Genomic DNA, 20168 nt, shown 5'->3' on the forward strand with positions numbered 1-20168 from the left:
CAGATATATATCACGTCTCATCTTTTGAACATTCCATAAAAAGCTTAATTTTGATTTGCTTTAATTTTGTTTAGTGATGCCTTTCCGTCCCTTTTTATTCGAGCAAGAAAGCGACCTTAGTCTTACTCAACAAACTACCATTTTCCTGTTTTGTTTCTTTTTTTCAACACTCACCAAATGAGTTTCTTAATTGACATCAGAAAACCAAATGTGCATATGCCGGCTAGCCTCTGAATATTGGCATTTGCACAAGGCATGCGAGGAAACATTAAGTATATGCTGGTATGCATTTCTCAGAAGCAGGGGCGAGAAAGCGGAACTAACCATAGAAAAGCTATACTTCTGAATATTCAGAGGACTTCAGGGCATATGACTGCTAAATGTTTTTTCTTGATATTATCTTTGGCCATCATATTTTTCTAGTTAATTCTTAAGGAATAGGGCCGCTTCATGAACTCACGGCGCTCGCGGTCGGAAGTCATGAACAAGCTACTTTTTCCCAGATTGGTTTCTAAGATCACTTCCCGCTCTAGACCTTTTACTAATTAGTCCTGATCAAACCCCAACCTTTTCCAACGGAAGGATGATCGGGTAGGCACTAGTATGAATTGAAAAGAATGGATTTAGAATTCTCAATCAAATTCCATTTTGCTGATCAATAGTGCACTTTAGAATCCCTCTCCCAACACATCCTGGTTTGAAGTGGGCCATCAACAGGTTCATTCAGATGAACATCAGGATGGCACTATGCAAAACTTACATCAGGGGAACGGATCTGTATCTTCAGGCCTTTTGAGAGGGGGAAGGATATATATATTTATCAACTTGTCATTTCTAAGAAGTGGGGAAACATCCAGGAATAAAGATAGGAGGAAAGATTGTTTCCCCCGTTTATTCTCTCACGTTTCTTTATCTGTTTCTCTATACAGATAATAAAGATTCCTGAAATGAGTATAGCACGGAGAAAGCACGCATGTTTATAAATACATTCGCTTCAACAATTGACATTGTCAACGATTCAAGGCAAGACTGATTGATGTGGTTGGAGCATCCCGCAGCATTCCCCAAGAAACTCCGAGAGTGTGAAGAGGCGAAAATACTGGACTCTTCCAGTGACGATGCTTAATTTCCAGTCGGACGGTGAGAAACTGCTGATGAAGATTTAACCAAGGAAACTGATGCGCGAATTTAACACAGCCTGGACAAGGACTTAAGGGCGGAGACATCAATCTGAAAAGCACGTTCCCTCCATAGAATGGTAAGAACAGACAGGACTATGAACATTTCTCACCTCAGTGGACTGTATGCCCACCATGGTAATTCCAGCCATTGAGCGTGACTCGAGGAGTAACACCTGGTGGAACTTCGAAAGAGATTTTGGTGGTCATAATTTCGCCTGGTACTAAAGAGAAGTAATTATCCGAGTAATGAACAGGAAGGATTCTCGTGTCCTCTCCTTCCTTGCGGTCTGTCTTCATAGCATGAACAGAGAAATGAAGGAAAAAAGCCACTCCAACGTCGGTCCCATTTATAATGGCAACGCTTGGACTATTAGCTTCCTTCAAAAAGCACTTGGCCGCTCCCTGAAGTAAACCAGAAAAGCACTTGGCCGCTCCCTGAAGTAAACCAGATTGACGTTTTACCTCCTTAGCAGCTTGGTCAGAACCCAAAGAGGCCAAGTCAATGTCTCCCACACGATGCCTTCTACTGAAAATATTCCGGTACGTTAAATTTTGAGAGTTCAGCCTTCTAGAAGTGTTTTGCACATGCATGTCAATTTCGTATGTGGAACCTCTGACATAAGCCCTAGATGTGATCCTGAGAGGTACTTTCTTCTTCCTGTATGCTTCCAAAAGCTTGTAGTTACCACCAGACACATGTAACCAGTAGAAGTTCCTAGATATGATACCAGAATCAGACATATGGTAGAGTTTAAGAAGAAGGAAGTAGACAGGCTTTGGACTTTGCGACTTGGGATAGTTCATCTCCACAATGGAAACAGTCTTTTTGGGTGGCACTGAAAGTTTGTCAAAAACCTTGTAGTATGGACATGCTCCCTCCAAATCCCATACCGATGCTTCTATTGCTATGCCAGAGAGCTCATCTGATGTTGTATTAACAACCTGTGGAAGCAGACCAGAAAAGGCTATAATCAAGTTCTATTTCACAGGAAAAATTATGAGTTCATATTCAGGCTATACTGAAGAATGTGTGACTGCATAACTTAATATTGTTGCTCCCCAACAAAGATGTGCATCGAGTCTATTCAAAGAATAATAACGGTCTGACTCTCACTGGCTTTCTATAGCAATATGTACCTCAATAGAATAGGTGGCTAGATTAAGTTGAACATGGATCGGCTCTGCAGCTGAACGGCAGCCATAGAACCCTGCTGTCTGATCAAGTAGGTGATCGTAAAATTGACCTCTAAGCCCAGTCCAAGGATTCTGCGTCTTCCATATGAGAACCCCCGTAAATTTTCTCCACATATGAGAAGTCCAGCCTTCCAATAAAGCTCTATACTGTACGTAGTTTACGAGCTGAGCCTGTTGAGTCAAAAAAAATAATATGTAATCACTGATTGAATATATAAAACAAACTAATGGCAACACCCTTCATTAAGTCTTACCTTCAAACAGAAGTCATCAAGATCTGTGGGGGTACCGTAGACTTCGATTTGATCATGAACCTTGTCTGGTTTTGAGTATGGTATGTACTTATGGTATTGCCATATAGGATTTGGAACTTCTTCAGTGTAACCATTTGGAAGTTTCTTGAAGATAGGAATTTGCCATCCTTCCGGAGGCATTGTTGCTCTGATGGTAGCCGCAACAGGCATACCCACAGAACCCACTTCTGGATTGAATCCATAATTGTAAAAGTCATCTTTAAAGAAGCTTTCTGGATACTGGATCTCGTAAGGGCCATCGGTCCAGCCACCCTTGCTATCAGCAAACCCATCCCACATGGACCCTTGAACATAGATGCGTGTTCCATCGAGGTAGAGGCTGGGATCTTCCTCCTCATTATTCAAATCTTCTAAAATTTTGTCATGTTCATCCACCTTTTCAAAATAGGGATGAAGTTTAAGGTAATCCTTTAGAGCTGTGTTGAGGTCAACTGGTGGAACTTGTTCATTTCCACCAACCCAAAGAGCCAGACTTGCATGATTCCTTAAAAGCTTGACAGTGTCTCTTGCACACACAAGAAATAGGTCATGATCCAGGGGGCCATCCGGATTGGACACTGGATCTCCACGTCCATCAACATCACCAGTAATCCAAAATTCTTGCCAGACCTACAAAAGCTTATAAGCCATTGGATAGCAGGACAAATTGATTTGCTAAAATACTGAAAAAAATGATACTAAGCATCTGAAAAGAAGATTGGCTGAGTTGCGCTGAAGACTTGACAATAAACCATACAAGTAATATAGAGGCCATTTACAAACTCTTGACATGTTATCTCGAAGCAAGTAACTGTGAGGATTTATTCTGCAGCAACTTCTGTACGTCAACCAATAAATTAGTTTCGAAAAGGCTCAGTACATCCGGCACACATACTATTCTGTTTCCTTAGTTTATCCATTTTCTAACTGACTTCATCATCCAACATAGTAAAAAATATTCTCATTCAGGAAGCAATAAAACTACAAACTGAGGAATGCCAAACAAGCTCCTACGACTGTGCCTGAGAGAGAGAGAGACAGAGAGAGAGGATACATTACCAGAAGACCATACATATCACAATAACGGTAAAATTCTGGCCTTTCTGTTAATCCACCACCCCAACAGCGGATCATGTTGAAATTCATATCAGCATGGAATTTGATATCGGTCTCGTAGCGTTTCTCTGAAAGTCGCAGTAATCCATCTGATAAAATCCAATTACCCCCACGAATAAAGATGGGCTGCCCATTAACCTTGAACAACCTAAAGAGCACAAGTATGTTTACAATAAAAAACACAATTCAATTTCTAATTCTTTCTGTAAATTATGACAACCTCACCTTCCACCAGTTGCACTATCAATATGACTTTCAATTTTGCGGAATCCAAATAGATGTCTCCATGAATCAGACTCTCCAAATCCTTTCACTTCAACACTGATAGCAACATGGTAAAGTGACTGCTTTCCCATGCCATTGGGCCACCATAGATTTGGCTTATAGAAAAACAGCTGCAGGTTGATACCAAGAAACAATTAATTAGGATCATTTAGATTTTTCCTATATCTGATTTTCCACTTCAACATTTCTTTAGATGTAAATAATATTGGCCAAACTCATCGATGTTAAGATGTGGAAGAAGTAAAATCAGGCACGATTTTTCTTCTTCAAAGAAAGAACAGTTGTCCTTAAAACATTTTCCTTGTGACACTTGAGATACATCATATGCACTTACCTCTGTAAATGTATGTTGACTCCGAGCCCCGGGTGAAATTGACCGATGCTCAGTCCGAAGATGCTCTATCAAGGTGAAATTGCCCTCTAGTTCTGCAGTCACTTCGATGCTCAAAGAGCATTCAGCAACCCTTGTACTTCTATTTTCCAACTCAGTCGTACAATGCAAGTATACTCTCTTATAGTTGTCGAAAAATGATGACACCAAGTGGGGATCAATTAACTTTACAGGCTGAACCAATGATGATGTATCAGATTGGAAATTATTATTAAAAAAAAAAAAAAAACTGCAGTTATCTTGAATTAACTCATAATGCAGAACAGTATTACAAATAAAACCCGGTTTTACTCCCCACAGCACTATTCAAAAGCAACCGTAACTTGCTTGCTAACTCATAGTTCCAGACAATTACCAGACAAAAAGTTGCTCTAAATGCAGAGACAAAAGCTTAAGCCATAAAATGGCAGCAATATTTTGTCACGATCACCATTAGAGCCCCATGTTATTCAACACGGATTGTCCTATTTTATTAGAATGTTCAACCAAGCTATATAAATCAACTGGCACATCAACCCCAGGGACTGAAACCATTAAATTGCAGGACTTATACAAAGAAAAAACGGTGACTGTGCACTCACCCCAGTGACGGAAACTGATACTTCATCCCATATGCCAGTATTACGATCCCTACATGAAAATAGATGTTGATCAATCGTAAAGTAACATGCAGACTGATGTCTTTTAAATGGATTTAAAACATATAAATAGATAAGTGAGAAACTACAGAAATTCAACCACGTTCCTCCAAATAGGAAAATCACATCAGCAAATGGCAGTCAGGATTTTGCTCATTAAACATAAAAAGCCAAAGAAATCCATGATTGACATAACTAATGTAAATTATGGTGGAGCAAGACGTTACATCTTGCCAGGAGCTTTCCTGTCCCCATCCTATCTCTACCTTTCTCCTAGGATCAATAGATGCATTCACCATTCCAGCTCTCAACCAACATAATCCGAACTGCTAGTATTATGATTACTTAACTGAGTAATCCTTTGAAACCTTTTGCTCTTTCCCATCTAACGAAGCAAATAGCTTGTCCCTCCAAATATAATTAATCACAAACAGTCAAGTCTCTGAAGGACTAACTCATGTGGAAACTAAAGAGGCACATGTACGAATTACAACTAGGCAATAAATGGAGAATGTAGCTGTTCACACTATGCTTTCGATGTCGGAAGCTTTAAAATAGACACTCAATTACCAGAAGATAGCAACACTGCTTTGTCATAAAAAGCATAACTTACGATGCATTATTTCTCCAATGAGGAGTTGATTACCTTATAGGAGCCATCCAGTCCCAACCCTGAACATATTGCGTTGCGACATCCTTTCCGATCTAATGAAATAAAGATACTATATGAATGTTCCGCAGTTTTGATAGGAATAACACTACTAATCCAACTAGGCTCAGACAATATTATTATGTCCTTCCAAACTGCTATTAGATGCAGAGGAAGACAAGTTATGCAGGAGAAGGTACATACCTCATGGTCCCCACCTTGTCCTCCCTCTGGAGGTATTTTGCCAGGGTGATCTGGGGGGTGAACAAGAACTGCTAGCATGTTTTGTCCATTAGGATGGAGAATGTCAGTTACATCAAGTTGATGTCTTCTGAACATTCCTTTTGGAAGAACCTTTTTGTTCCCATTTAAGTATACTTCAGCAGAGTAGTTAATTGCTCGAAAATTCAGATCAAGGTGTTGTGCTTCAGGCTGTGAAAATTTGAAATAATATAAAGCACTAGCTCCAGCAAAAGTAACAAAAGCAAAGAAATGATGAACACTCAACAACAAGAAGAATATCATTTTGTAAAGGAGAAAAACGAGACAACAATGTGAACAATGGTAACCAGATTAATTCCATTTTGAGGTAATTAAGAAAATACAGTACCTACTGTCATTATTCAATGATGTTTAAGAGAAAGAAGAACTGATCTTAAAGACATGAAAATGGTGCCTAGCACCAGATAACTTTTATGAAGGCCTTTAGAAACTGGCAAAAGATGCATTTTGAAATTATTTATGTCAAATATGTTATCATTTAAAATATTGACAATTTCAAAAGACAAGTCTTGATTCTTCTAGCAAGAGTGCAACTTACCAGCTTGCATTGGAAAGTCGTAAAGAACCAAAATGTGTAGTGTTCCCTTCCAGAATCAGCAATATCTATAATGGCCTCGTTATTTAACCCATAAAAAGGATCTGGAACTGCCTTGTTCTTTACCAGGGTTGCTAAAACACTGCAAGTTATATCACCGTTAGCAATTGAGGCAAATATCTTAGAGAGTAAAAAAGGAGCTCATACTCTGACCAGGACATGCTAGCACTCTTCAGTCAGTGAGGTGTAAACCACATTTCAGATACTTGAATAAGAACATAGACCAACATGAGGTAATCAACTTTAATTTAGGACAGAACACCGATATCAGAGCATCTTCCAAAACTAAGAAAGTTCTATATTCTCTCTGAACAACTTCATTGACGCTTTTGCCTCGAAACTCTAACTGGACGATGTAATTCACCAGACCCACTTACATTCATACCCTGATCCATTCGATGATTCATAACCAGGGAATCTCATTGCTTCTGCTTTTTAATTGAGATGCGCTTAATTTCAAATTCCAACACTTGTAACCCTCCGACCAGACTCTTTACATCATATTCATCCGAAATCACGACAAGACTTAATACGCCATTCAAAACTATCAAGATCTGCAGGGTCATCTGCAGTCCATCTTTTATGCGCTAAAAAGATCGACATTTCATCAGCTACTCAAGTCATTTCACATCGAGACCAGACTTAGCTTTCCACAAAATCACACCAGAGTCAGGTTCAAAGCAATGCACGATCAGCTCTCTCTCTCTCTCTCTCGATCGCTCCCTCCCCCCGGCGATCAATGTCCACATCCGCACCGCCCAAAAGAAGTTGCCGACACGATTTCGGGCGCATGCAGTCGCCGCAGAGCAGGAACCGAAACAGCACGCGAGCGAAAAAAAAACTCGAACGACTTACGTCCCGGGGACGACGGCCTCCATCCACGGAGGATCGGCTCCCGTCGGGGGATGCGTCGTGGTGAGCTGGGCCCCGGTGAGCTCCACCTCCGTCGATCTCGCCGCGAGCCATCCGGAGTCGAACCTCGTCTTCCCGATCCCGGCGATCACCGGCGTCACCGCGGCCTCCATTTCTCTCCGCAGGACACCCCCTCCCCCTCCGATTCAGGCCGGCCGGAAACCTCGTCCCCGGAGCAGCGGCGGCGGGCGGCGAGGGAATAACCGCCGATGGCGAGGAAGACCAGCTCGCAAGTCTTCCGCTTGCTTGAGCGAGTGAGTCTGCTCCGAGTCATCTGTCCGTCGTCATCTTATCTTCCGCTGTCCGCGTAGGGCCCGGGGGGCTCTTTCCTGGTCCCGGGACCATGCAGCTCCAACTACGCGTGGGTCACTGGGGATGGATGGACGGTGCGGATCGAGGCGTGGGTCCCGGGAGATACATGGACGGTGCGGATTGAGTGCGAGGCGCCCAGATCCCGGCCCGCCCCCGAGCACAGCGAAGGACAAGGTTGTTGGAACTTGGAAGGTGGGGAGTTGCGGTTTCAGAGAGTGGGACAGGCTGCAATACTTGGATTTCAGCGTCGCGCGTCGTCGTTTCGGCGCAGTTCAAAAATGGGGAAATTAAAATTGAAGTTCGCCGTTGCCGGGGATCGAACCCGGGTCACCCGCGTGACAGGCGGGAATACTCACCACTATACTACAACGACCTAGTTGAGAGCGTAGACATACTTTTAAAATTTATTGTTAGCAAGGTGATGGCAGTATAACTTCCCGCCTAATTTCTCAAAAAACCCTAAACTTTAACTCCAATCCTAATTCTACCTTAATTTTTTTCTCATAAATAACCTAGGCAGTCCTAATTCTATCCTTAACTCTTTTTATTTTGTTTTGTAAAAACTACAATTTTTGCTTGATGTCCTCATTAACTCTTCGTTCAAAATGATCATTAGTGATTCTACGTAACATTTATACGTTATTGCTCTAGTTTTCCCTTGAATTTCAAATCTAAGAAGACATTTTTTGGAGATGGATTCCAAATTAGCCCAAATGATATCTTATTGGATTTGAAATTTGAGTGAAAACAAGAGTAATTGTGGGTCGTTTTCTACAATTGCTCTTACTTCAAGGAAGTCTCCTTCTCACCTTCTTTGGGGATATTCAATTTTGCGCTCGGTTTTCAATCTCTTATGCTCGAGAATTTTCCATCTCTTGCAATAGAAGAGCCGTGCTCAAAAAAGTTAGCTCGAGGCGCTTGAACAACATGTACTAGGGAGTTTTCTATCTCTTAGGCATAGGGCATATTTGAGACTTATGAAAATTTTGTAGTCTTTTTATGAAAAAAAAAAAAAGTTTGGGTAAACTGGAACTAGACATGAAACTGTTTTTTTTTTTTTAGACAACAAAAATTAAGGTAAAATTAAAACCGAACATAAAGTTGGGTTTTTTTTTTTTTTGGGTACTAAGGCTAAAAGATATGTATCTTTCTCAACCTTTTGATTAAGAGCAAATGTGGTATCTTTTTTTGTCGGTTTGATATCCACTTACATGGGCTGAGAATAAGCTGGTTTGTGACATGACAACCCAAATGATTGCTCCGCATAGGGCAGACTTTCATCTATTGCAAAAATTTAGGTGCGTTTGTTTGCGTTTCGTTTAAAAATTGTTCTAGGGAACATAAATAAAAAAGTGTTTCTGCTCCGGAACAATTTTTGAACAAAAACGCGTTTGGTAAACTTGTTCCGAAATAAAAATAAACAGAAACACGTTTGGTAAATTTGTATAATTTTTTTATTTCTTTTATTTTTTCTATTTTTTTTCTTATTTTTCCTTTTTCTTTTTTTCTTCTTTTGGCCGGTCGCCGGCCTCGGCCATGGCCGGCGACTGGCCGACGAGGGCCGGATCTGGGCGAGATCAAGCTCGCCTGTGTCGGCGCGAGGCCGGCCGCCTTGGCCGGGCGAGCTCGCCACCCAAGGCGAGGCCGACCGCCCGCCTATGGCGAGCCTCGCCTCGCCGGGGACGGCGAGGGGGCCGGCGAGGCCGCCGGGGCCCTCGTCGGGCTCTGCCGGCCATGGCCGAGGCCGGCGACCGGCGAAAGAAAAAAAGAAGAAGAAAATAAAATGTGTTTCTCAACGTGTTTCAAATAAGAAACACAAATTTTGTGTTTCTTATTTCTCGTTTTTTGTTCCTGGGAACAAAAGAACAAAAAGGAACAAACGCACCCAAACGCGTTGTTGCCTTTTTGTTCCTGAACAAAAACAGAAAAAGTGTTTAAAAAACAAAAAAAAAACACAACCAAACAGGCCCTTACTTGCCGAATTTCTTATCAATTTTCCAAGGGAAGAGGTTTTTGTTCGGGTGGATCTTTCCCTCATTTAATCAAAGTCCAATTATTGGTCGTAAGATCGCATTAAGCTGCGTAATTGACGTATAAAAGATTTTTCTCGCAACTTTCCATTCACGTTGAGTCAAAAAGAATTAACATACTTTGATTTTGAGTATCCGGGTTCAGTTATGGATGATCGGGTTTGGGGTGGGTATGTTTTAAACTTGAATCCTATATTTGACCCTATTATAGCCGGTTCCCTTTTTTTAGATCATGTACTTGATTCTATTTACATTGAATCCTGTACTTAAACAACCTTATTTTTTCGATCAAATTCCAAGATCAATTCTATTTCCACTCGAACCTATTTTGCACTCACCCGATATCCTATACGGTTTCGAATTTTACATTAATATACGAGAAAACAACGTAATCCTCATAGTTTGTATTGAAATATTAAACACTTGTAATCAATAAGTACATGAACTTTTTGACTAAACGACAAATTAGGGATCCACGGATGATAAAGTAGCAAGAGTTATAATTTCCAACCGACGGCTTTTAATAATGTCTGCAGCTTCCTCGTTTTGGCAATAAGGGTAATAAACAAAGAAAACAATAAAACATACGAATCATTAAGTGCGAATTTAGTTGATCTGATTTTGAGATTTTTTACCTCATAGAGTTGGATTATTATAACATAGATACCTCTCATACCTTTGGTAACCACGTTCATTTTGAGGTTTTTGACTTTTGGGGTTGGGCTTGCAAAAGTGGTTCCCAAATTGGTTCGATTGATCTGATTCTCGAGTGGGTATACACTTGGAATTGGTTCCCATACCAGTTTCAACGGGGATTGGTTCTTGACCCTATTTTTCGGGTGGGTTAGTTCAGTTCTCGGATATATCCGATTTGGTTGCATACTCCTAGGTTCAATAACTTTTTTCAGCTTAAATTTATAATCTCGAAAATTGATAGGAGTTTAAACTATATTTAAATTTTGGCTCAAAATTAAAATTTGAAGAATTTCGCACTACTTAAAAATAAAAGAAAATATTCACATATACATTTATAATTATGATTTGACGTCATAGTCTTATCAAATAGTAGGGGTGATCGATTCCCGGTTCGGTCCGGTTCCAAGGTGGAACCGGGAACTGGACCAGGAAAACCGGTTCCCAATTTCAGGAACTGTGGACCAGACCATCGGTTCCGGTCCGGTCCGGTCCGGTCCGGTTCGGTCCAATAGGATTGACACTTTCTTTTTTCACTAAATAACGACCATTCATTAAAGAACGACCATGCTCCGGACCGATCAATCCAATTCGATTCTCGGGCGATCTAATAAAACTAATCATACGTGTTTTCACGTGCAAAATATTCAAACTTCACTTGCGTGAATATTAATTATAATTTATGTGTTTCACTCTTAATTTTAAGCATAAAAGCCATGAACAATTTGAGTAAAATTTGTGCTTAACTTAGGTTTTATAGACAATCTCTTCTATGCTTTAAATGTTTAGTCGATATCGGACTCTGTTTGCAAGTGAGGGGAGCAAGAGAGAGAGTGAGCATGAGGAACTCCTAGAGCCTTATCCCACATCGAGTAGAAGATAAAACTAATAAATAAGTTTTCTAAGAGCTTTGGTGGTCTCTTGGCCATATAAGAGGTTGTTACTTCAATTGCAATTCCGATTGCAACAAGTTTCATATATAATATTAATATATTATATGTGATTATATATTATATGTATATAAATTATATATAAAAAATTGGCCCTGTCCAATGCCGATCCGGGGTCTCCCGGTTCCCACCTTGGAACTGGGAACTGCACCGCCGACCATGGGAACTGCCCAAAACCGACTGGTCCGGTTCGGTCCCGGTTCGGACGGTTTCTATTACACACCCCTATCAAATAGAAGGATTTTGTCCGTGTCTTTAATTCATTACTTGCGCAAGTGGACAAACACAGGAATCATCCATCCATTAAAGCGTGCCACCACATCTTCAATCCTCCCTCCTCCGTCCGACCCTCTCTTTTCCCGCGAATTAATCACCACTTAATCACTAAAAAAAGAAGAAGTCAAACCAATATAATATCGATCAATCATGATGTCTCTCTTTGACCAAAAAAAAGAGTATCATGATGTCTCTCATCCGATCATCTTTCACTAATTACATAGATGATTTCCAAACTTTAGATAAATATGTAATGTGTTTCATAAAAATTTAATCTATTAAATGTAGTTCATAAACTTTAGTTCAATATATAATATCGTTTTTAAAATTTTAATTTATTTAATATGATTTTCAAACTTACGAAGCATGTTCAATTTATTTCTCAAATTACATAAAGATATTCAATATTATCCTTAGCAAGGACAATGCCTTTTCTTCCTTCGAATGTCATTAATTTCTTCAAAAAAAGCAACCGTTCAATATTCGATACTATGAAGATGTTCAATGAAGATTTTGATATAATTCATGAACTAAATTGATCATGTATATTAAAAGTTCAAAGAGTATAAATTGTAATTTCAAAGATAATATTGCACGTTAAATTAAAGTTCAAAGACGAATTAAGCAAATTCAGAAATCAAGTTTTAGAAACTATTTGCCGAGCATTTTAAATTGGACAGCTCACCATTTTAAACTGTTTAGCTTCATTCTTTTTTTTTTTTAATCAGAATATTCAGCTTTCATAAAGTAGGCGTAAAGCTAAGAAACATAAAGCAAGCTCTCTCATCATCACCTTCCGATCAGTCCTCTCTCCGGAGAATTCTGTCATGGCATCGCTTTCCCGGGAAAACCTCCCGGCGCCCGCTGCTCGGCGCCGTCTCCGGGCCATTCAGAGCCACCTCCTCCCCGACGGCGCCGGCGCCGGCGCCGGTGGCGGTCCCGATCCCGACTCCCGCGTGCAGGCCAACGCCGCCTCCGGCGTACTCAACGGTATTCATTTCGGTCGGAGAGAGGCTGTCCGATCGGACGAGCTCATCTCGCGTCTCTCTCTCTCTCTCGTCGCGCTTCTTCGCTTCTTCGCTCACTCGTTTCTACACGTTCAGCTCGCTCTTGCGAGTCACGGATGGTAGTTTCTACCGCGCGCGTTCTGTTTTTGTACGCTTCTGTTACGAGTTCGATTCGAAACTGCATGGGAAATCTCTGTCGCGACTTGTTCATCGGCGACGGATTCTCCGGCGATGATGAGAGAAACTGGCGATCGAGAGCTCCTTTTTGAGCTCGCAGGCCTCTGGTCGGTTCCTTCTGTGGAATGACCAAGTCGCTTGAGTATTTTTCGCTCCCGATCACTTCGGAATCTTTTTGAATAGCGAAGTCATGATCGCTGGAGAGCAGCTGAGCGAATAGAGTAGTTACGAAGGGCCTGCAGTGATGGTCCTCATGATCGCACCGCCTCATCACTTAGTGCAGACGTAGGTGTTCTCGAGCCTGGGCAAGCTATGTATTACCTCCGAATTCGTCCTTTCCAGGTCTTTCACGAATATGTTTCTCTAACTGTAAGTTGAGACAATTCCTATGTGCGTTGATCAGAAACAATTTCTTGAAGTTGCCAGTGGGTGATCCGTCGTTGGAGCATTGGCAGAGGCCTAATTTGTGTCACTAGAACGTCTACAAGCTGTAATTGAAATTAGCAATTAACAAATGTTTACTCCAGTTGTGCTCAGTCGTCTGCTAGGAAGGCGGTCGAGTCATTTTATGTAGACCTGTCTGATTATGATTATGTGTACACGCTCAGCCTGCATTTAGTTATTCACTCTGTTTTCTGCGTAGAAAGGGCTTACAGTGTAGTTCTTCCCGAGGACCTGCGTACGGGAAAATGGAATGTTTATAGGTACTTATTTTCATCACAGTGAAGTTATCTATTGTGGCGGTACTTTGGAGCTATGTGTCTATAAGCTCTCTTCTCTTGGCAGATCTGCACGCTCCTTCTTCAAGCTTGTCAGCAGATTTACTGATCACCCCGATATTGGAACGTTGCATGACAATTTCGGGTCAGGCACTCTCCTTACTTGATCATAGTTTCTTTTAACTGATTAATTGATTCAGAGCATTCTCAGAGACAGCTTTTAGTGATTAGAATATCTCTCCTTTGGTTTCCTTTATTGTGAAATTCTTTGCATTCATATGCAGCAGGATCTGCATCTGTGCGTGCTTATGTTCTCTTTTGGGTGCAGACATGCCATTGAAACCTTTCGGGATTGCAAGTACTTAGGTACTCGAGTTTGTGCTGATGGGACAGTAGGAGAGTAAGTTGGTTGTAGAGCGTGCAACTTTTGCAGCTTTCATATTCAAACTGTTTACCTGATAAAATTTCCTGTATTCTTTTGAAATCTAAGGTACAAATGGATGACATATGGCGAAGCTGGGAGTGCTCGAGAAGCTATAGGTTCTGGACTTCGCTATCATGGGTTACCGCAAGTGAGAAGCAGAACATTTTCTGAGTAATCGCTCCTTAAGTCAATTTGAAGTTGTTAAACATATAGTATTCACAATAAGGATGGAATTATTGGTCTCTTTGTTGCAGGGAGTTTGTGTTGGACTCTACTTTATTAACAGGCCAGAGTGGCTAATTGTGGATCATGCTTGTTCAGCATATTCTTATATCTCGGTCCCTCTATATGACACCCTCGGTGTGTAAATGCAATTACTGTTTTGTATTCTCTCCATCAAGCCTCTTCTTAGTTTAAACTTTTGTGTTTTAAAGGTCCCGATGCTGTCAAGTATGTTGTGAATCATGCAGCTTTGCAGGCTATCTTTTGTGCTCCTCAAACACTGAACAGAGTGAGTTAAGGAATCTCTTTATATTGATTCTTGTAATGGAGGAATTACATGATCTTCTGACAAAAAGTAGACCATGCATAGCTTTACATTCACAATTCTCTATTTTCAATGTTTTACATTCACTTATAGAAAAGTACAGTAATTTCTTCTTGTATTATTTATGATTATTGCCAAGAAATTCATCTGTTAGAAAGTTTCAGTCTCATTGTTTCTGACCTGTAAATGGCCATGTAGCATGATAACTCTTGCTGATGGAGCTGGACTAGAACAAGTGTTAGCACCGCATCTTCCATAAAAATTACAGTGGTTGTTAGTCTGTCTTTCAGGTCCAAAAAAGTTTGGGTCTGTCTTTCTGATAAGCTATATGACAAAACCTGTGTGTCTTATTTCGTATTTCATCCATTCAGATTTTCATTATTCTGACCCACCGATTATATCTCAAACTTTGTCTGCTGTTTTCGCAGTTATTGAGCTTCTTGTCTGAGATTCCATCTGTTCGTCTTATTGTGGTGCGTATGAAGATTGTAGTCGTAAGATGGGCAACTAATTGTTGATGTTTCCCTTTTGCTCACACTAGACTTGCTGCTCTGGAAAAATAGGTAGTTGGAGGAATAGATATACACTTGCCCACCCTTCCGCCAACATCAAGAGTTAAGCTGATTTCATACTTGAAACTTCTGAGTCAGGTAGGATGCATCTTCATTTGTGACTTTAGCGTGCCTTTGCTGAAACACTCAATTCCTCATTGTTTGAGAAATTTTCGGAATAAAGATGGAGTTTTATAACAATCCTGTTTTTTAAAAGACAATTTCAATTTTAGGAGCTTGTGCTGCTGACTGTTTAGTCATCTTGGATTATTAGATAAAAAATCCTGGCACCAATCTCTTATACTACACAGATTTTTCCCCTTCTCATTCTGTTATAACGTTAAATTTTCATTAATGACACTTAACTTCAAAATGAAATGAAGTGACTGGGTCTTTTTTGCGCATAAAGAGCTGTAGAGGCTAATTTGTTGGCTTTAAATTGTTAAAAATTATCACTCCAGAAGAATTGCATGCTGTAGACTCTTTAATTTGGGACAAAAATGTTTTGGGCTATAGGTGCTTGTTAGGTATAGATTGCATCAGCTGAGTACTTCTCTCCTGATACTATTGAGACTCTGAACTTATTGGCATTAAGTGCCTTCTGCGTTATTTTATTCCATAAGTTTGTGAGGGACATAATGACGTGGATGTCTGTAATTAATTTATCCAAACTATCTGATCACAAATTCTCTCTAGTGTTTAGGCTTTTAGTGATTGTCAAGTTAAAGATGTTTTCCTTTAGGGCTGTAGCAATATCCAGCCTTGTTGCCCCCCAAAGCCAGAAAATATTGCAACCATATGCTACACAAGTGGAACAACCGGAACACCAAAGGTAGTAGTGTGGATTTTTTCAGCACGGTTTCTTTTATGCTGCACATGTGGGTTTCATGACATATTACTGAACATGTGGAATTTTATTGGCTCCTTGTTTCACATTAAAGGGGGTTGTCTTGACTCATGGAAACTTGATTGCAAATGTTGCTGGGTATAGTGAAACGACCAATTTTTTCTCATCAGATATGTGAGTCCTTTATCATTTGTTGTTTCTCTAAATAAGTACGACCAGCCTTTCAAGGTTTTTCAATCACATAATTGGCAGCTTATCGAACTGTCATTTTCTTGATATATTTTTTTCTTGACAGCTATCTATCCTACCTCCCTCTGGCGCATATATATGAAAGAATGAATCAGATCCTTGGAGCATATTATGGGGTTGCTGTCGGTTTTTACCAAGGGGTATGTTGCTTATCTGGAAAACTATTTGTCCAACTATGTCCCCATTTGATTTCTTTGGCTTGTCAGTACAGATCCCTATGAAAATGAGGAGAATTATTGACATTCTCCATAAGTTAATCCTTTAAAATACTTAACCTCAACTCAAATGTATCAGCATCCTTTTCCATTTATTATAGTATTCGTCCCTATCACTTAAAAGCCACGACTCTTGTCCTAGATACATGCCTAGATGTCATTCTTCTATATTTGAGTTCAAGGGTAATGTGCCTGCATTAATGTAAGAAAATCAATTACAACATGTTATATCACTTGATTTCATGTACTAACCCTGAGGCTTTAATTCTACATCTATTACTAAGCAATAATGTCCTACTTTTCAGGACAACATGAAACTGATGGATGATTTGGCTGCTTTGAGACCGACTATTTTTTGCAGCGTTCCTCGACTGTATAACCGGATATATGCAGGGTGAAGAGATAGCCAACTTTTTGTCAAATCCTTTTCTTGATACGGAGAAGTGCTGATGTCTAGTTTATTTCAACTATGGCAGAATAACAAATGCTGTGAAGTCTTCAGGGATGCTAAAGGAGAGACTATTTAGAGTTGCCTTCAATTCGAAGAAGCATGCTATATTGACAGGTATTGATCCTTGGAAGTTTCTTGCGGGATAATATGAGCCGTGCAGTTTTTGATTGGCTGTTAACTTTTAGTATTTTACCTCTGTTGACCTGAATGGTTATATGTTAGGCCGGAATCCATCACCTATGTGGGATAGACTAGTGTTCAATAGAATAAAGGAAAAGCTTGGAGGGCGAGTCCGTTTCATGGTATCTGGTGCTTCGCCATTATCTTCTGATGTTGCGGACTTTTTAAGGGTGTAAGTGTGCTTGTAATGTGACACTTATTTGAGCAACTGATCTCCATTCATTTATCTCTCATGAACAGGAGTCTATTTGCTGCTTTTCTTAGCTTCTATTTATACTATGCCACAGGTGCTTTGGCTGTCAAGTACTTGAAGGGTATGGTATGACTGAGACATCTTGTGTAATAAGCTGCACGGATGAGGGCGACACCTTATCTGGTCATGTTGGATCTCCGAATCCTGCCTGCGGTGAGTTCAACATATTATGTGTACTTTTATATACTCAAAGTGTGTCTCCTTTGATTTTATCAATATGATCAAATTAAGAGAGAGAGTTGTTATTGAATAATGGCCAGTAATTAAGATGTTGAGACTTTCTCATGTCTGTCTTTATCCAACACTTGTCCAGAAATAAAGCTCGTGGACGTTCCTGAAATGAACTATACATCAGAAGATCAACCCTATCCTCGTGGAGAAATCTGTGTCAGGGGGCCCATTGTTTTCCAAGGATACTACAATGATGAAGTTCAAACGTGTTTAACCTCTTCAACTAATATTTTTAAATTTATTGGTTTAACTGCAAATCTAACCATCATCTCAAATGAGCAGGAGAGAGGTAATTGATGATGACTCTTGGTTGCATACGGGAGACATTGGATTGTGGTTACCAGGAGGCCGCCTTAAGATTATTGATAGGTGAGTTGAAAATTACTTTTTTTCCCTCTCCTAACCATAACGGCTAGGCCCCTTATAACCTGAGGAAGGGGTCACAGGTTGAAATTTACCTTTATCATGACTGCAAGTGCTGGTTGCGAAACTTCTGAGTGTGACTTAAGCACGGAAGTTCATTTCTTCATTCATGTCTTCTCATGAGATTTATCTGATAATTTTGACTTCTCTATTTAAATCCTAAACCATGCCATGGCAGGAAGAAGAATATTTTCAAGTTGGCACAAGGTGAATATATAGCACCAGAAAAGATTGAGAACGTGTATTCAAAGTGCAAGTTCATCTCACAGTGTTTTGTGTATGGTATGGAAGGAGTTTTTACCTGCATATGATACTTTCTTCATTTTTCCTGTTGACAGCCTAGTGGCTGCAACAGATTTGCTCTCCTCATTGACCCCCAAGGACAGGAGTTTGATCCCTTCCAATGCGTCGTTTTGAAGGCTGGTGCACTGACCTTTATGTGAAAATTCCTACATGTCTGCTTACTGCTTGTTTGTCTCAGGCGATAGCTTGAACTCTTGCTTAGTGGCGGTTGTTGCTGTGGACCTGGAGGTGCTGAAAGAATGGGCCGCATCGCAAGGCATCGAGGTTTTCTTTAAACTTATTTCTCTCCACCAAAGTTCTAGCTTGAGCATCAAAGTTCAGTCATTGGTTGTCATACTATTTCTTCACCATCAGAACACCGTAATTTGGGGAAACTATGCATCTTTATGAGTAGGCTGATTTATATATCAAGCGATCTTCTTCATTTCACTTAAGCAAGAATTCGTAACATGCATCATCTTCATGGATTGAACTTTGTCTGCAGTCATCTACACTTTTTTTTTTTTTTTTTTTTGTCTGAATGCAAGTCCTACTGATTGATGGCTACTGAAGGGAAACTCTGCACACTGAAATGGGAATGACCGTGATCATGATTAGCGTTTTATGTTGCGATTAGTTTGCATGCATTTGTTTCAAGTTCCAGAGAAACTGGAGGTGCTGCAGAGATTGTTGTAATTATTCAAATGTTTCGTGAGCCTTGCACTGTCGTTGGTCTCAGGGCATTTGCCAAAGTAAAAATCCTAGTTACCTTATGTAGGTCCATTTATTCAGGGGTTGTCCATTTATTGGTGGGTCGATAAGTCTTGGTTCTTGCCATGCAGTACGAGGCTTTAGAACAGCTATGCAATGACCAGCGGGCACGGGAAGCTGTTCTTGCTGAAATGGATGACATTGGCAGAGAAGCGGAGGTATACCACGTCCTCTAAAGAGATCATTAACGGCCTCTACTTAGTTCCCATATTTCCATTTAAACTTCCTCTACCATGTTGTTTCCCTTTTTCAGTTGCAAGGCTTCGAATATGTGAAGGCCGTGGCGCTGGTGCTCGAACCATTCACGGAGGAGAACGGACTTCTCACCCCAACATTTAAGGTGATTCAATGTTTGCCTGTGCTTCTTCACCAAATAACCACTCTGCATGAACCTAGAGAGTCGAGAGGCATCGCATTTCGGACGTACGTAGCAAAGCACTCAAGAAAATTAACGTCTAGTCTCTTTTATTTGTAGATCAAGAGGTCTCAAGCGAAAGCCCACTTTGCTAAGGTGATATTGGACATGTACGCCGAGCTTTCTACATCTGATCCATCCCCTCAGAAGGTCTCCTGATGCGTAAGTCTGCGAATAACATGTGAAATCTTAAGGAATCTGAGAAATTACTCGGGCTACGAGGCAGAAGCTGATCGTTGTACACGCTACTGAACGGCAGGTCTCTGTAATTGGTTCTATGGTTGGGTTTGTTTAGTATTATACCTTCGCAGCATTTATGGTTTTGCAACTCGCTGTTGGCTTTTAAAGCCGATTGAGCAAATCATCCTACAATTACATTTTGTAAAACAGCATTTCCGCAGAACAGAGGAGGGACGGAGTCCCAAAATTCTTAAAAATTGAAATAAGAGAGAAAAAATTATAACAGAAAGAAAGTTAATGGTAATCACTCAATTGGGAGCGGTCGTGTATTGTCCCAAAGCCATTGACGAGCAGAACCGTCTAGCAGCGGCGAAACCTGTGGAACGAGGACAGCAGAAAGGTTAAGAATAGATCGGTGGGGTCTTCAGTCAATCTGTTCTCGAAGGTAG

General features: G+C 40.5%; 3 protein-coding genes and 1 non-coding gene across 5 annotated transcripts in view; 1 reads left to right on the forward strand and 3 right to left on the reverse strand.

The window, feature by feature from the left end:
- Nucleotides 1-812: 812 nt before the first annotated feature.
- On the reverse strand, nucleotides 813-7807 carry LOC104415555 (mannosylglycoprotein endo-beta-mannosidase). Its single transcript, XM_010026884.3, has 11 exons — nucleotides 7480-7807; nucleotides 6568-6706; nucleotides 5952-6179; nucleotides 5745-5803; nucleotides 5042-5090; nucleotides 4404-4634; nucleotides 4010-4179; nucleotides 3728-3932; nucleotides 2630-3298; nucleotides 2319-2546; nucleotides 813-2123 (listed from the first exon to the last, which is right to left on the reverse strand). Exons 1-11 carry the CDS (start codon nucleotides 7647-7649, stop codon nucleotides 1293-1295), a joined length of 2979 nt encoding a protein of 992 aa, XP_010025186.2. The 5' UTR covers nucleotides 7650-7807; the 3' UTR covers nucleotides 813-1292.
- Nucleotides 7808-8149: 342 nt separating this feature from the next.
- Nucleotides 8150-8221, reverse strand: TRNAD-GUC. Its single transcript has one exon. It is a non-coding gene; the product is annotated as a tRNA-Asp (tRNA).
- Nucleotides 8222-12561: 4340 nt separating this feature from the next.
- On the forward strand, nucleotides 12562-19926 carry LOC104415559 (long chain acyl-CoA synthetase 7, peroxisomal). 2 transcript variants are annotated; one of them, XM_010026887.3, is made up of 23 exons: nucleotides 12562-12787; nucleotides 13625-13685; nucleotides 13768-13845; nucleotides 14029-14100; nucleotides 14191-14272; nucleotides 14379-14484; nucleotides 14559-14635; nucleotides 15100-15144; nucleotides 15235-15321; nucleotides 15965-16054; nucleotides 16164-16243; nucleotides 16365-16458; nucleotides 16839-16927; nucleotides 17010-17098; nucleotides 17207-17336; nucleotides 17452-17570; nucleotides 17731-17854; nucleotides 17931-18017; nucleotides 18250-18353; nucleotides 18553-18638; nucleotides 19196-19282; nucleotides 19378-19464; nucleotides 19600-19926. In XM_010026887.3, the coding sequence occupies exons 1-23, from the start codon at nucleotides 12625-12627 to the stop codon at nucleotides 19696-19698; spliced, it is 2136 nt and encodes a 711-aa protein (XP_010025189.2). In that variant the 5' UTR covers nucleotides 12562-12624; the 3' UTR covers nucleotides 19699-19926. The 2 variants fall into 2 exon arrangements, with proteins under 2 accessions (XP_010025189.2, XP_039155385.1); XM_039299451.1 differs by lacking the exon at nucleotides 12562-12787 and having other exon boundaries at nucleotides 13647-13685; nucleotides 13985-14100.
- LOC104415557 (aminopeptidase P2) overlaps nucleotides 19853-20168 on the reverse strand; it is a 53047-nt gene continuing 52731 nt past the window's right edge. Inside the window, exon 12 of the transcript XR_005545586.1 lies at nucleotides 19853-20095. The gene's annotated coding sequence lies outside the window, so the exon portion shown is untranslated. The remainder of the gene's footprint in view (nucleotides 20096-20168) is intronic.

This window comes from Eucalyptus grandis, chromosome 8 (assembly GCF_016545825.1).
Source record: "Eucalyptus grandis isolate ANBG69807.140 chromosome 8, ASM1654582v1, whole genome shotgun sequence".
In the NCBI taxonomy this organism is placed as follows: Eukaryota; Viridiplantae; Streptophyta; class Magnoliopsida; order Myrtales; family Myrtaceae; genus Eucalyptus; species Eucalyptus grandis.

Bases quoted from the DNA above. Each gene is read 5' to 3' on its own strand.
- LOC104415559 (XM_010026887.3), top strand. From the start codon at position 12,625: ATGGCATCGCTTTCCCGGGAAAACCTCCCGGCGCCCGCTGCTCGGCGC. The intron at 12,788-13,624 runs GTATTCATTTCG...TTTTCTGCGTAG, and splicing joins CGCCTCCGGCGTACTCAACG to AAAGGGCTTACAGTGTAGTT. The intron at 14,636-15,099 runs GTGAGTTAAGGA...CTGTTTTCGCAG, and splicing joins CTCCTCAAACACTGAACAGA to TTATTGAGCTTCTTGTCTGA.
- LOC104415555 (XM_010026884.3), bottom strand. From the start codon at position 7,649: ATGGAGGCCGCGGTGACGCCGGTGATCGCCGGGATCGGGAAGACGAGG. The intron at 5,091-5,744 runs GTAATCAACTCC...ATTTTCATGTAG, and splicing joins GACTGGATGGCTCCTATAAG to GGATCGTAATACTGGCATAT. The intron at 3,933-4,009 runs GTGAGGTTGTCA...TGTGCTCTTTAG, and splicing joins GATAGTGCAACTGGTGGAAG to GTTGTTCAAGGTTAATGGGC.